We start from the raw sequence: 14983 nt of genomic DNA, 5'->3' as shown, positions 1-14983 counted from the left end.
GAACTCAAATATTTTTCAACCATTTATTTACCATACCAATATTAAAATGTTTGAAGAAAATCACCATTAATATTTCATAATTTTGTTAGTAAAATATATAGGACTATGATTTAGTGAACATTAATTAGCAATTCACAACTTTAATATCATTAACATGAATCGCGATACGCCATATATGCAGTTATTCACCAGATTATTTTTGGAAAAAAAAAAAAATAAATATGAGAGAGGTAAAAAATAAAAAATAAACGACAAAAAAAAAGGTGGTAAGAAAGGCAAATCTGTGGATTGCGAATTTGCGATCGCGTATTCAAAGTTTGGTTACTCAACTCCCAACGCATCTTGAAGAGACCAAAGACACCAGAGTTTCTTGACAACTTAAAAAACGTGTGCTTATTTTATGTAAATCTAAAATTTGCGGTCTACTGTATTTGCAACTAAAACCTAATTATTTGAAAAAAAAAAAGGAAGCCGTGTAATTCACCTTTTATTATATTTACTTAAATTATTTGTTTTCTAAAGGATAAGCAAATTGATTATACAATCAACACTAATAAATAAATAAATAAAGAATTAACAATTTAATGTATCGATTAAACATTAAAAATTCCATTAATTATTGGTTCTAATTTAATTTGACGTTGACAGCGTTTAGTCCAAATCTAATAACGGAAAAGAGAGAGACTGAGAGGGGAAAAATTGACGGCGTCAGTTAGAAGAAAATACTGGCAACTTTTTTATTTATTTCGTAATTATAATTATTATTTAATATGATAAAGGATTGTTCGGGTTGCCGGTGGGAGATTCGGGGATTGAGTTGTGACGTTGTGTGGCCTAGAAGGTACCGTAAACGAGTGGCCGAAAAGCGGTTAACTGCCGTTTGTTTTCGAGTTTGGATTAGGAGGATTTATCTACCCCAAAGTCAATAAAGGTTACCTGTTTCGCACGCTTTGCCACGTGTCAATCTCAGTGGGCTTTTTGACACGTGTCGGATACTACGTTGGGTTTTTTTTAATAATCTTCGTTGATTATTCGTGGTCGGATTCCACTTTGCACGTCAAAATGGAAAATGGTCTGGTCTGAGATAGGAGGTGGCTCCAATTCTGAGGCACGTATGCATGCAGGGAAAGGAATTTTGGCGGAATAAATTAAATTAAATTAAATTAAATTTACTCGCTTATGAATTTTACTTCTCAACACGGACAATACGACCGACGATTTTAAAGCCGTGTAAGTAATTTCCCGCAACCACTGGAAGGCGTGGATTACCACGAGTCCTAAACTGCTGCCTCCTGCAGCCTGGATGGATGAATGGCTAATTTAAGAAAATTTTCTTTTCTACTTTATTTCGATTTGAGTGCAAAATTGGGAAATTTTTAATGGTCCGTGCATCATCACAACACTCGATCCCTCAAACTTGAAGAACCTGTGTTCCCGATACACAATGTGGAAACTATTCACTTTTCAATTCTCACCTATAAATATCTAAATACAAAATTTCATGTGAATTTATTATTACAGTATATGGTACGAATAAATATTTTAAAATACAAGTCATCCGCACCAGAGAATTTTGACACAAAATCTTACTCTTTAAATCATAATAATTTTGATATAGCTGAGATTGTTTACTGATAAGAATTACTCTGTAAAGAAATAAAGTCAACTACTGGACGCATTTATCCCTCCTACTTACTCGAGTATTAGCACTAAAAAAAGTTTATCTTGTAAACGCAGATTAATATGGTTCTTAAACCGAACATAATATTCTGTTCTCACTGAAATACTATGGCTTGTGCGCCAATGATAAAACTATATTTCGGCAGACCCTTGCTCGAAACATATTAGCCATGGTTATGAATTCTGAAACCAAGTCTAGCCAAGTGCAATATTGAACATGAACATTAGGGGGAGAAATATTGAATATAAAAATTACTAATTCTGATATATAGAATAACAACTGTAGAAAACGTTTCATCATCATCATCGTGCACGTTAAAAATAGAGAACGAGACAACAACACAGGAAGAAGATGAGTGAATCTATATGAAGATCGGTTAAGAGTAAATAGGAGAGAAAATATATAGGAGTTGTGGTAATAATAGTTATGGGATCTATTATTAATAAATTGACTTTATTTGTTCACAACTAATCTCTATAAAAAAAATAATCTTAGCCATCAAAATTATTGTGATTAACGGGATAAGATCATGTGTGAAAATTTGTGTCCAAAAAAAGGGACTTCGGATGAAAATTTTTCATGAGGGTTTCCATATTTTATTAAAGTGCGAGAAAGTTATTACGCTATGTGGTGCAAAATAGTTTTGAGTGGTTTATTATGGTGTAAAAGTCTTTTATAATGCCGTAAAATTCGAATTCCATTTTAAAAAATACAGGCGCTTGCACTTAAAAATGATTATATATAATTCTTTTTTAATGCTGTATGTTTGTAATTTTTAAATACAAATTAATTGATTTTATAAGCATAGGATGATGCAATGCCACACAGACACTGACGCAAGGGCATGATTGTTTTAAATGAATTATTGCCGTAATCTTTCCAAAGAAAAACATACAACTGTTATTGTTAAAACATAGAATTTTTAATCTGAAAATGTAAAAATTTATGGAAGTTGAGAGAGGGAGAGGGAGAGAGAGAGAGATGGAATGGTAAGGCATGTTACCTAAATTTTGATCAAATTAACAAAGCTTAATTTGGGGAATACGGCTAGGCAAGCATATGCTCTAATAATGACACACAAGGTCGTTGGATTAAAATCCAATGTCAACAAAGAAACATGCGCTCGCTCTTATTAGACTGCTTTTGTGATTTTGAAGTCCGGAAACAAACACCCATGTGATTGCTTGCTTGTGCCTAGCTGCTAAGCTAGGAGGAGCTTGCTTGCATGTCCTGCCATCTAAGTTCTAACTCATGAGAGAGATGCAAAATTAAATTAATTTGAAAAGATCACAAAGCCAGTTTATGCAATTGCTTGTGGGGGCGGCAAAAGATTATTTATTTATTCTTTAATTAAAAAAAATCAGTTTTTCTTAATTATGTATATACGCACACCCACCAAAATCTGATATATCAAAGATCATGAGATGGGTATTAATTATTGCTTAATTTTCTCTTAATGATGACCGTGTAATATGATCAAGGGATAATTATGATACATAGGTAATGTAAGTACATACGTTTGGGGATAGTAAAACCAAATTTGTATTTGGATTATACAAAAATTATACAGTGTTTACGTTCAGTTTTTTTTTTTTTTTTTTGGTATGAACGAAGATTTAAAAAAAAAAAACAAATTTTAAGGTGATATTTTTTGCATTTTGAGGGTTTGTGATTTTCTTTTTGATGGGATTGTAACCCAATTCATCCAACTAATAATACATTCGGATTCTAAAATGCAAAATTCTAGATCTAACATTCTTTTTAATATGAAGGTTTAGGGTTTGTGGGAATTGAGCAGTTTGAACTTTATTGGGGTGTCTTGATCAGCATGATGTTAAAGAATCTTATTTATATTTTAGGCATTTTAATAAGAATCTCTATTTTTTAATCCTATATAGTTTTGTCTTTACCTTTCAAATACCATGGAATGCACTTCGTACACGCAATTGAACAGTTGGAATACATTATTAAAAAACTCCAATTTAAAAAAAAAAAAAAGTAATGAAGTCGGTGAATTAGTTATAGAATTTTAGAACAAAGCCTCGTGGGATATAATTGTAATTAAGAAAAAGAATTTGCAACTTAAGATTAGTTTAGTTACAATTAATTTCTGTAATTTTTATAACTAAAGCTTTGTAGAACTTGGCACTTTAAATTAATAGAAATCATAGAATTTTTTTTTTTTATCTTAAAATTTTTTAAAATTTATCTTCATCAATCATAATGATATAATTATTCATTTTTCGGTCTTTTTGTGGGAGAAGGACGGTTTGTGTTGATGTCGGTTGAGTCAACATGCTCCGTCTAATTTGAGATCTTTAATTTGATGTAATTTTTGAGCGATATGAGATATGTCTTGTTGTAATCTTTTAACGAAATCTTCTCTCGACATTAAAAAAAAAAAAAAAATTTAAAAATGATATCCAACCGTATATTTGGAGAGTTGCTTATAACGTTGCGTGCATCACACAATTATATGCAGTTCCTTAAAAGGTCATAATGTGCGTTCTTTTAGTTTGTTAGTGATTATAATCTACAATGTTATTTTAAGATTTTAGAATTTTATTATCTTAATATTTTTGATATTTTTCTATTTTTTAATTAGAGTTCATAATGATATGTACTTTAGTCTTTTATTTAAAGTATAATTATGATTTATTTTCTCTTTTTAAGTTTAACTTAGAGAAATAAATTGTAGATTATAATCACTAACAAACTAGAACAATATTTTTAATGTTTATCGCATTGGCTTGAATTGGTATTAGAACAATATTTAATGTTTATCTGCTTTATCAATCCGATTCTACCACACCTCTCTTGGTATTAGAGCAATTTTGTGCTAGTTGCACAACTTTCTTACTACCCACATTTATTCCTACCAAAACCATCACTATAAAAATGAAAAAAAAATCTCAAAATTAAAAACTTTAGCCGCCAGCCAAACCAAACTCGAGAATTAAGCCTTATTTACAATTTTATCATTAGTTATATTTTTAATTTGAGAAAAAAAAATGATAAAGATGGAGTATCAAAGTTCATATTATCTTCTTGAGTTTAAAGATATCGTAGATTTTGATGGTAATTCTAATGATATTTTTTACTAAATATGTATGATGGATGATTTTCTTCAAACAGTCTCATCGGTAGTTGTTGTTTCTTATACAATATTTAAGTTGACAAGTGATGCTTTAGATTAGTGGAAACAATCACAAGAATCAATTATTCGACAAGGACAAGATGAAATTAAAGAATGGTTTAATATGATAAAATTGATGAAAGACCATTTTGTTCATTGTGATGATTTCAAACAATCTCTTTTTACACCGATAAAAGTAGAAGATGATGAGATTATTGATCTAACTGAGATTTTTCAAAAAGAGATACAACCTACTATTGACTTGAGTATTGAGCCTAACAGTGTGATCGAGTTTACGTAGTAAAATCAAGTTGAAGAGTCCCAACAACAATTGACATGATTATGCATATCCACGTTGAAGACAAAAAGATTATTCTTGAAGAAGATTTGGCTACAAAGATAAAGTTAATTGGCAAGAATATTGAGTGAGATTTGGAAATGCTACAAAGATAAAGTTAATTGGAGAGAATATTAAGCAAGATTTGGAAAGAAAAGGACTTAAAGGGGCTTGGGAGTGAGTACAAGACTAATTTTTCTCGAAGATTTACTCATAAGCGTAAAAAAAAAGATGAAGCATGGAGAATTTCTAGTTTCAAGCACGATTGATGAGCAAGACTACAAGTTCAAGCTCCAAGATGCACTAATGCTCTGCTTCAAGTTCTATACTCCAAATAAACTCGAGAAAGAGTTTTCTTTTAAGAGGGGGAGATTAATGTAGGACGTTATTTTAGGATTTTAAAATTTTTTTATTTTAGGTATTTTGATATATATTTTTTAATTTTTAATTAGAGTCCACTTGGTATGTGCTTTAATCATTTATTTCTAGTATAATTATGATTTAGTTTTCGTTTTTAAGTTAACTTTGGGAAATAAGTTTAATCTCTTATAAATAGGGAAGTCTTGTTTTTATTTTCATAACTACAACTTTAATTGTTCATCAATAACCCCTCTTTTATAATTTTCTTTTGGGTAATCTCAAAAATCTCTTTATAGAGTCGTTTGGATTAAAGCGTCATCTAATCTCATTTCAGTTAGAGCATAACCTTATCACGATGATTTGGTCATGTACTAAAACAATATCTAGTGTTTATCTACCCTATTAATTCGCTTCTGTTAGATTATAAATTTACAAAAACATACATATACTTCATGGTTTAATTTATAATGTTTTGATTAATCTGAGACTGTTTTCATATAAGGTGTCGTATTGATGACTACTGATGTCGAGAAGTTTTTAAAATACAAAATTGAGGAGCTTAGACATAGTTGTACATAGCAACAATACAGTATTAAAAAAAATAACGGATAATTGCACCTAAAAATTCTTTTATTCGTGTATAAAAAGGGATATATAAAAATAGATGATGAAAATCTGAAAACAAAGGGGTACTACTACTAGTTCTCTAAATTCGATTGCATTTATCTTATCGATAGAGGTTTTGCGGTGATAATATTAATAGGGTTACTAGCGAGTAGCGACAAATGCGAATTAGAAGTTAAATGCGAAGCAAACAAATAAACTGGGCCATTGTGAAAAGCCTTTAGTTGCACTTTTTTATACCAATCCAATCCAACACTCGAAAGCTCGAATGCATATAATTCAATATTCCTGACCCAACAAAACAAAGCGCTCTGATGTCGCGAAGATTAAATTGGATTGGCTCAGGCCCACAGCTACTTCACTGTAATAATTAATTAATTGTTTGTCATTGTTAGGGGTGGTAATTTTTTCCGATGGGATGAGGTCATGCGGGATCCCATTATATTTGGGATGAGATTATGATATATTTTTATCGTATAAAAAAATTTAGGGACGGGAGTGAGATTTTTTTTTATTCCACTTGCATATACGGGAAGGGAGTGGAATTGGTAAATTTCGTCCCATCCCGTCTCATTGCCAACTAAAAATGAGAATTTTTCCAATTGGGATGGGATCTCGTATGATCTCATCTCTTTTGGGATAGAATTATGACATATTTTTATCCCAAAAAAATATATATGAACTGGAATGAGACATTTTTTCATCCCACTTATATATATGAGACATTTTTGGGATAGAATTACCAACCCTTGTCATTGTATTTCCTGTGTGTATTAATGTTACTCACTGTACAGATGGGTTACTGCTTACTGGTCGTAGTGTTGGTTGTATTAATGTTACTCACTGTACAGATGGGTTACTGCTTACTGGTCGTAGTGTTGGTAATTGGGCTCTCCCAATCATCACAGTCTAGCAAACAGATGAGGATTCATTTTGCAAAAAAAGGGCCTCATCAGAAATAAATCTGAAACATTTATACACACACATACACATATGAATCCATACAACTAACTGTACTAGCCAAAATTCATCGATAGGCTACAAATTTCAAATGCAACCCTATGATGATCCCATAAACGTTTTAAAAGCAAATGCAGAAGAAAAGGAAGATTTGGAATCACATAACTATTTACGGCATAAGCAAGCAATGCATTACTTTGCCGTTAAAAAGTAAGCCAACAAAACATGCATAGGCCCCGATAACATCACACAAAATCTCTGGAAAATAATTCTTTCGGCCCCCTTTTTTTAAATGGTAGTTACGTTAGTTGATAACTTGATATGGATCTTCTGTCTCCAATCCATCAAAGCTTAAAGAATCAAGCAAGCAGAGTTGCAAGCTTGTGTGTATGGGCCGAGAAAGTTTTTGATGAAGATATGATGATACCGACCGAATTTGCTTGCTCAAGAAACTTGGAACCTTCTTTTAGTTTGGGGATTGCGTAAAGCCAGCTCAATAGGACCTATATATCTAGTTACAATATGTCTTGATGTTTCATATATGTCTAAAGAGCAGACATAAGAAAAGGAAAATGGCCCCTTTGATCAAAATTTGCCTAATAAAGATCAGGCAAAATTTCAAGTAAAGCACGCTTGAATTATGAATCACTGTACATGATGATCGCACGAAATTATTTTTATTAACCAACCATTGATCAGTTTCATGATTAATTACCATGTTTTTGCCATGTTTAGTGATTGCACAAGTGATCACTATGTACCCAAATATCTAATAAAATTTGATTTTCAGTGCTACAAATTTTACCATAACGAATAGGTAGATTCTTAACGTTTATTCGAAGATATCAAACATCCCATCGAACTCTATATATTTTCATTGTATATGGACTTTGGGCATGTTGGTTATTAGTTATTTCTTTAACTTCAACCCAATTCATGCTCTTCTTGGTACCCTTTAGTTAATAATCTTTTTCATGTTAACAAGAAAGGTATCAGGTTATTGTTATTTTGAAGTAGGGTAATTATACCAAAGCTTTGTTTCTGCTTAATTAATTTCAAATTATTTCGTACTTAACTCGGTAATTTAGCTAATAATCCATACTTACCGTATAATTTACTTCAAATGATCAATGCAGCGTCTGTATACATGATTGACCATGAACTTATGATAACGGTGAAAACAAGAATTAAGAACTTGAACAAGAAGAGTCGTGAAAGGAGAACTGTTGTGATAATTTTGTGGTTAATCAATCATCTACATATATATATATATATATATATATATATATAGCCATGAATTGATTGATCATAGAATTATCAAAACATCCATTTGAAGCAAACTACACAGGTGTTGGCCTCTAACATCATCAAAATCACGTAACAGAAGATACACAACATATATACACGACAGTTGCCCAGTCTATGTTGACATTAATTACCTTGAAGACAAGTAAATACTCCTTTGCTTCCTATAATTGTTTAGTCATCAATCCAGGAGTGGAGGTGTTCTATGGCCCCTCCTCCCTAGATTTTGAGAGTGATTAAAAAAAAAGAAAAAATCTTCAATCTTTAGTTTAAGTAGTGAAGATTAATGGGGAAAGATTATTGAATTTAATTAATTAATTAATTTGATGGTGTTGGTGGCAACCTCACATGCACAAGGCATTAATCAGCAAAAGAGTTGGGTGAGGTGTTGTTGCGCAACAGCTTAATTATAACGATGACGTGGTGGGTTTACTAGATTTGTTTGGTGGGGTGCATCTGCATCTCATCTGCATGGATCCTGGATTTTATTTTATATATTTAATTTCCACTTTGCCTGCACTATAAAATCTCGTTTGCCTCAAAATTCCTTCAATGCGCCAGTAGACCTGTAAAAGTAAAAGGCAAGGCAAGGCAAGGCAACGCCACCTAATTCATTTGATTTGATAGTCATAGAGCCTGCATGCCCTCGAGCCATAAAGCTTGACCTTGTCGTAGGATTAGATCGACCTGATATGAGAATATGATATAAAGAGAGTAGTAGTAGTAAGTAAGTAAGCAGTCCACTAATTAACTAAAACATCCGGCTAATGCACGGCGTAATACGAGGACCGCTGATTGCGGATTCTTTTACAACTTTTGCACGTCAGTTCGTTACGGCGCCATTCCTTTCCCTTATTCACTTCATTTAATTAAGGAAGTCAATAACGCCACTCTGTTTCATTCCTTTCCTCGACACTAGTTCTTTTCCTTTAAGCCCCTCTCAAATGTTTAATTGTTTACACACTGTTTTATTTCATTTGATTCTTATCATGTGTAGTCGAGTCTTCTTAGTACTTTTCTAAAGTGTTTACACACTATTAATCTTATTTAATTTGATTTTTATCATGTGTAGCTGCATACCTTATTAAACATAAACACACGTCAGAGGCAACTGTTAAGTTACGTTATATGTAATTAACTTACAATTGATCTAAAATTAATTTCTCAACAATTTGAGCATTCAAATTTCTTACTTCAAGGAAGCTTTTGTGGAATAAATAATTAGTTTTCAACTCTTAATACTGTGAGTGAGTGGTAAATTTATATATGCTTAAAAAAAAAAAAAAAAAAAGAAAGCCTGTTTATATATTGATTTCAAAACAGCCCCAAAAATGATATAGATGTCCAACATTGGATGGACATCGGAGGCAAGTACACCTTGCGTCCTGTCCTATCCGTACAATTTGGTAGTCCCTCCAAAATCTTATTAAAAAAAGAAGGGAAAATGAAGAAGGAAGGAAACAAAAAGAAACAAAATTCTTGGGGTGGAGCACATACTGTAATTGATGCCTCAACTTGGGAATGAAGCAAAGCAATTTCAATTCATGTATATCGATATCCGCCTCAAAGCTTCTTCACCTTTATGTGTCCTACATCCCCGACCCCATCCGTATTCCACTTCATACCCTTTACCTTTCCCTAAACCCCACCATCCATTTTCCCTAAAATGGTCAGAATTCAAGGGCATTCATGTCTGCCCCAAGTCCCCACCCCATGGCCCATGGCTACGGGATTGAATTATTTTTACCGCTAGTTTTAAACTTAGTAATTAATCACGACTAGAAACAGCACCAATTAAGGGTGATAATTAAATTAAATATTGTCCCCAACCCCAAAATAATATTTCAACTTTTTTGACAAAATTTCCCTCGCTTCTCGTCCATAAATACCACTCCAAACTCTTTGCCTTCTCCTCACACTCGCACTGTCACCCACAACACCAAGTCTTAATTTTGTTTTTCTTGGGGGAGCATCTTATTCTTAATTAGTTGGGTTGAAATTAAAACCAAATGGGTGTCGCTGTGGGCATCATTTGTATTGTGACTTTTGTTACATTTTCCTCCCTTAGTGTTGATGCGAGAATCCCCGGCGTTTACGGTGGCGAGGCATGGCAAAGCGCTCATGCTACATTCTATGGAGGCAATGATGCCTCAGGAACAATGGGTACGCGTGCACTTAAATTTCACAGTGATTTATTTGCGTTTTGCATCAACATACATGATTATTTACCACCAGTCAACTGTTTCTGATTTGTTCGGTTGTGTGTAATTGTATATTTAACAAACAGGAGGTGCTTGTGGGTACGGCAATCTCTACAGTCAAGGATACGGCGTTAACACGGCAGCGCTAAGCACAGCACTGTTCAACAACGGGTTGAGCTGCGGTGCGTGTTTTGAGATTAAGTGTGCGAATGACCCTCAATGGTGCCACGCTGGGAGCCCTTCAATCTTCGTCACTGCCACCAACTTTTGCCCTCCGAATTTCGCTCAACCCAGCGACAATGGGGGGTGGTGCAACCCTCCTCGCCCTCACTTCGATCTCGCCATGCCCATGTTCCTCAAGATGGCCGAATACCGCGCCGGAATTGTTCCTGTCTCTTACCGCAGGGTCCCTTGCAGGAAGAGAGGCGGCATCAGGTTCACCATCAACGGTTTCCGTTACTTCAACTTGGTCTTGATCACCAACGTTGCTGGTGCTGGGGATATTGTCAAGGCTAGCGTCAAAGGTTCCAGGACTGGGTGGATGAGCTTGAGCAGGAACTGGGGACAGAACTGGCAGTCTAATTCTGTTTTGGTTGGTCAGTCTCTCAGCTTCAGGGTCACTGGCAGTGACCGCCGTACTTCCACTTCTTGGAACATTGTCCCTGCTAATTGGCAATTTGGTCAAACTTTCACCGGAAAGAATTTCAGGGTTTAGTTTCAAGCACTTTCCCCCACTCCATGTTTTGTTGTTTTTTCGCTTTTTTTGTTTTATCCCGGAAAGTGAGAAAGAAAATGAGGGAAAGTATACTGTGTAACTCTGTCCCTGTGAGTGTGAACTTTTTGACTTTGACGGATTTGGTTGGGGACTGGGTTTGGTTTCTGTTTTGGTTGAAGTGAAATGTAAAAGCTGAAGTGGCTTCAAAGTAATAGAGAGCCCGCAGCTTCCAAAGTTAAATAGATTCGGTTTTATATTATATGTTTACAGTTTACTTCACATGATAGTGATAATCATCTACGTACAAGTGTCTTAATTTAATCTCATAAGTTATTCTTGTTTGAATTTATGACTGGTGATGTGCAAGTGTTTCAAGTGTTTTCTTTCAGAGTTCTAACCAAATTTGACCACAGGCCATTGCCCACTGACATCTACTCAATTCACTTGCACTTACAGGTATTTTAAGAAGATTACAATTGTAATAATTTTCTCATTTTCAAGAAATGAGTTCATCACTAGCTACAAAGCCAGAAGGTGTGTGACGGTAACTCATGTTCAGAGGTGAGGCTGTGAGGGTGGGGCTCGTTGTTCTTCTAATCTGATTACGAGGTTTCTCTCTTGTTCTGATGAGTCCATGAAGGTTTCAGTTCAAATTACTAGCAAAAAATGCAAAGAAATCGCATCAAGAATGCGTAGGTTGCTTTATATTCTAACTGGGAATGCTTATTCTTTTGTCAACATTACACTTGAGCTTGCAACCCACAAGCACAAGTTCAACCATGGGATTTCAAATCAACCAAACTATTCCAACCATTCTTGCTAAGGTCATTGTTTGATGAGGAATCCTCCAAGATGGTCACTGTTGCCGTTGAGCTCTTCAAGTATGGCAGAATCAAAGGGTTAGCTTGGTTTGCTTATTCCAAATCCAACTTCTATTCAGAGCTTCAACACACTGCACACTGGAACCACTCAACCCAAGCACCAAAACGACCACACAATAACTCTCAACGGGCGTTTGCTTTGCACAAAGCTAAGAACTGATCAAGCCACTGATTCAGCAATACTAATAGGTACCACCCTCAAGCAATGGCAACTGCATCAACTATCTACTAGTAGCAGATTGCATTATTCTCTTCAATCAAGGCCGTCTAAACTAAAATCGCAGAACATTTACAGCCCCGCCCAAAAGATAAGTAAATGAAGAAGAAAATGTGAGATGGAATCAGTAGATAAAAACAGGATTAAAAAACCTGTCATCTGTGGATCCATCACTACGGTTGTCTGGCCGCTGCCTGATCACTAGCTTACTTCCAGAAAACAGAATAATCTGTTACTAGAAAACCAACTAGTGGCCAGGCTTTCAATGTTGCACCGTTGTTCAAGCGAGAAATCAGAATCAAAATCCGTTTTCTCGCAACAAACACAACAAATGCTAAGCAAGTAACAAGAGAAAATCACGGGGCTCATATCAAGTGTAAAAGAATTTTATAATATCTTTCAATGTGGGTAAAAAAAAAAACCCAAATCGAAAATGGGAAAAAAAAGAATTTTCTCCAACAAAATTGAATTGGGTTTTTTATTTCTTGTTTTCGTAAAACTTTGAACCCACTCGAGTCCTCTCTCTTTGTAATCATTGCCCACAACCCTTCCATCACTGAAATAGTGACAACAAAAACAAAGAAAACAAAATTTCAGAAATCAGAGAGGAAATTCATTTGAAGCTTTCTTAGATTAGATGACCAAGCCGTTCGATGTGCGAAAAGAAGACTCTTTTCTACTAGGGTTTTGGCGGACGAGGTTTTATATAGAGGAAGAGGATGGAGGAATGGTAGGCTAGGGTTATATCCTGCAAGCCCATTATTTCTAATGATCCATGACCTCCATTGCTCAACTCTTGTCGTACGGTTCTTGGATATGAGGACGACATGTCACTTCTTGGCTACTTCGGAGCAAAATGTTTTAATTGTCGTTATGACTGGATAATATAAGAAGTAAGAGGTGGGCATTCGGTTCGGTTTTGTAGAATCAAACCGAGTTAAAAAATCAAATAGTTGAAATGATTAAGAACTAATTGGTTCTTATTTAGTTTGATTTAAAATTAAATCGAATTAAAGAATTGATCAGTTCACTGCTTAAAATTAAAAAAATATTATTTATCTATAAGAATAATATTTATTTATTATAAATTTTTCTACATTAATATTTTTATGTAAATCATTAATGGTAGTTATGATGTAAATTTTATCCCAACTTACTAGGTGATAATTCCAACTAAGAATGACCCTCTTAGAATTGGGCTTTCTCTTTATTGGATCCAGCAATAATGAATTAATCCTTTCAACTAATTTTACTGGACCTTTGAATTTTCTCCTATGTGTCCACTTCCTTAGTAGATGAGGATATCTTTTTTCGATGATACTTTACAAACATAAGAAAACGATCAGAGGGCTAGTTTCACCGATGTAAACCATCTAATGGTCAAGGTAGTCACTGAATTTTTGGAAATATGAATTTAGAGAGAGAAAATCAACATTTCCCCTCTTGAATAAGTTTTTTCTCATCTTTCAATAAAAATAGAACGTATATATTTATAAGTCAAATTGATTTGACTTGTGTTCTAATTACTTTAATGACAAATGTCATTATTTTTATGTCATTTAGCAACACTTGTCTTCTTGTGCCTGTGCTAATTGATACATGAATATGCAATCTTATCTACGGATCAAAGGAGGAAGCATTTTAATCTTATGCGATGTTTACTTATTAGGAATGGAAATAAGAATCAAGGAATGAGAATACATGATGTGTTTACTTAATTAAATAAGAGATGGAATGGGAATGAAAGTGGTGAGTCCTACATAAAAATTGAGAACGATTATTAGAGTTCCCATTCCCATGGGAGGAGATGGGAATGAGAATCTCATTCTCTGAATTAACCATATTACCTCCACCTAAATCTTAAAATTCTCATTTTATGATGATGGTTATTATTATAGTAATTTTGTTATTAATATTAATTATAATGATTAATAATTATAATAGTTTACAATAATAATAATAATAATTGCTATTATTAATGTTATAATAATAATTATTATTGTTGTTGTTGTTGTTGTTGTTATGACAATAATAAACTAAGGACCGTTTAGTAACTTGTAACTATTTATTCAAATTCCCACAACTAAAGTAAATAATTTATTCTGATTCTCATTTCTTATTCTGATTCCACTCCATTCCGATTTCAATCAATTCCGATTATTGATTAATAAACACACCATTAAGTTGTTTTCCTAAGATCTTGGGATCATAAAAACCTTAGAATTTAGAAGGTTTATCTTAAGTGGCTTGTCCTTCAAACCTATAAAGTTTATTCTCAGAACTTTTCGGCCTTAAAATCTTTCCACCTAGGATAAACGCAGTCCATCTCTTCATAGGTTTAATAGGGACCAAATTTATTTGGCCCTTCGCTGTGCCTATTCTATTTTTAACCCAATATTAATGGTTACAATTGAATTGAATTAAGAAAAAAAAATCAAATTTAGGTAAAAAAATCCAAAATTTTAGTTAATATAAAAGAAAAATAATCAAAATTCTTAAAGCAAATAGTATTAAACCAAACCGAATCGAATCTATGATTCGATTTGTATTCGGCTCATATATTTAT

General features: G+C 33.6%; 1 protein-coding gene and 1 non-coding gene across 2 annotated transcripts; one reads left to right on the top strand and one right to left on the bottom strand.

Annotated features, from left to right (window-relative positions):
- The first annotated feature begins 10299 nt into the window (after nucleotides 1-10299).
- LOC102623096 (expansin-A4) lies at nucleotides 10300-11664 on the top strand. Its single transcript, XM_006486407.4, has 2 exons — nucleotides 10300-10566; nucleotides 10691-11664. Exons 1-2 carry the CDS (start codon nucleotides 10413-10415, stop codon nucleotides 11317-11319), a joined length of 783 nt encoding a protein of 260 aa, XP_006486470.1. The 5' UTR covers nucleotides 10300-10412; the 3' UTR covers nucleotides 11320-11664.
- An 862-nt stretch (nucleotides 11665-12526) lies between these two features.
- Nucleotides 12527-12659, bottom strand: LOC112499101 (small nucleolar RNA snoR143). Its single transcript, XR_003066627.1, has one exon. It is a non-coding gene; the product is annotated as a small nucleolar RNA snoR143 (small nucleolar RNA).
- Between the last annotated feature and the right edge of the window lie 2324 nt (nucleotides 12660-14983).

The sequence above is a fragment of the Citrus sinensis genome, chromosome 4 (assembly GCF_022201045.2).
Source record: "Citrus sinensis cultivar Valencia sweet orange chromosome 4, DVS_A1.0, whole genome shotgun sequence".
Classification (NCBI taxonomy): domain Eukaryota; kingdom Viridiplantae; phylum Streptophyta; class Magnoliopsida; order Sapindales; family Rutaceae; genus Citrus; species Citrus sinensis.
Note: the sequence above shows the minus strand (reverse complement) of the source record. Positions and strands in the feature narration are given on the sequence as shown.

Bases quoted from the DNA above. Each gene is read 5' to 3' on its own strand.
- LOC102623096 (XM_006486407.4), top strand. From the start codon at position 10,413: ATGGGTGTCGCTGTGGGCATCATTTGTATTGTGACTTTTGTTACATTT. The intron at 10,567-10,690 runs GTACGCGTGCAC...TTTAACAAACAG, and splicing joins TGATGCCTCAGGAACAATGG to GAGGTGCTTGTGGGTACGGC.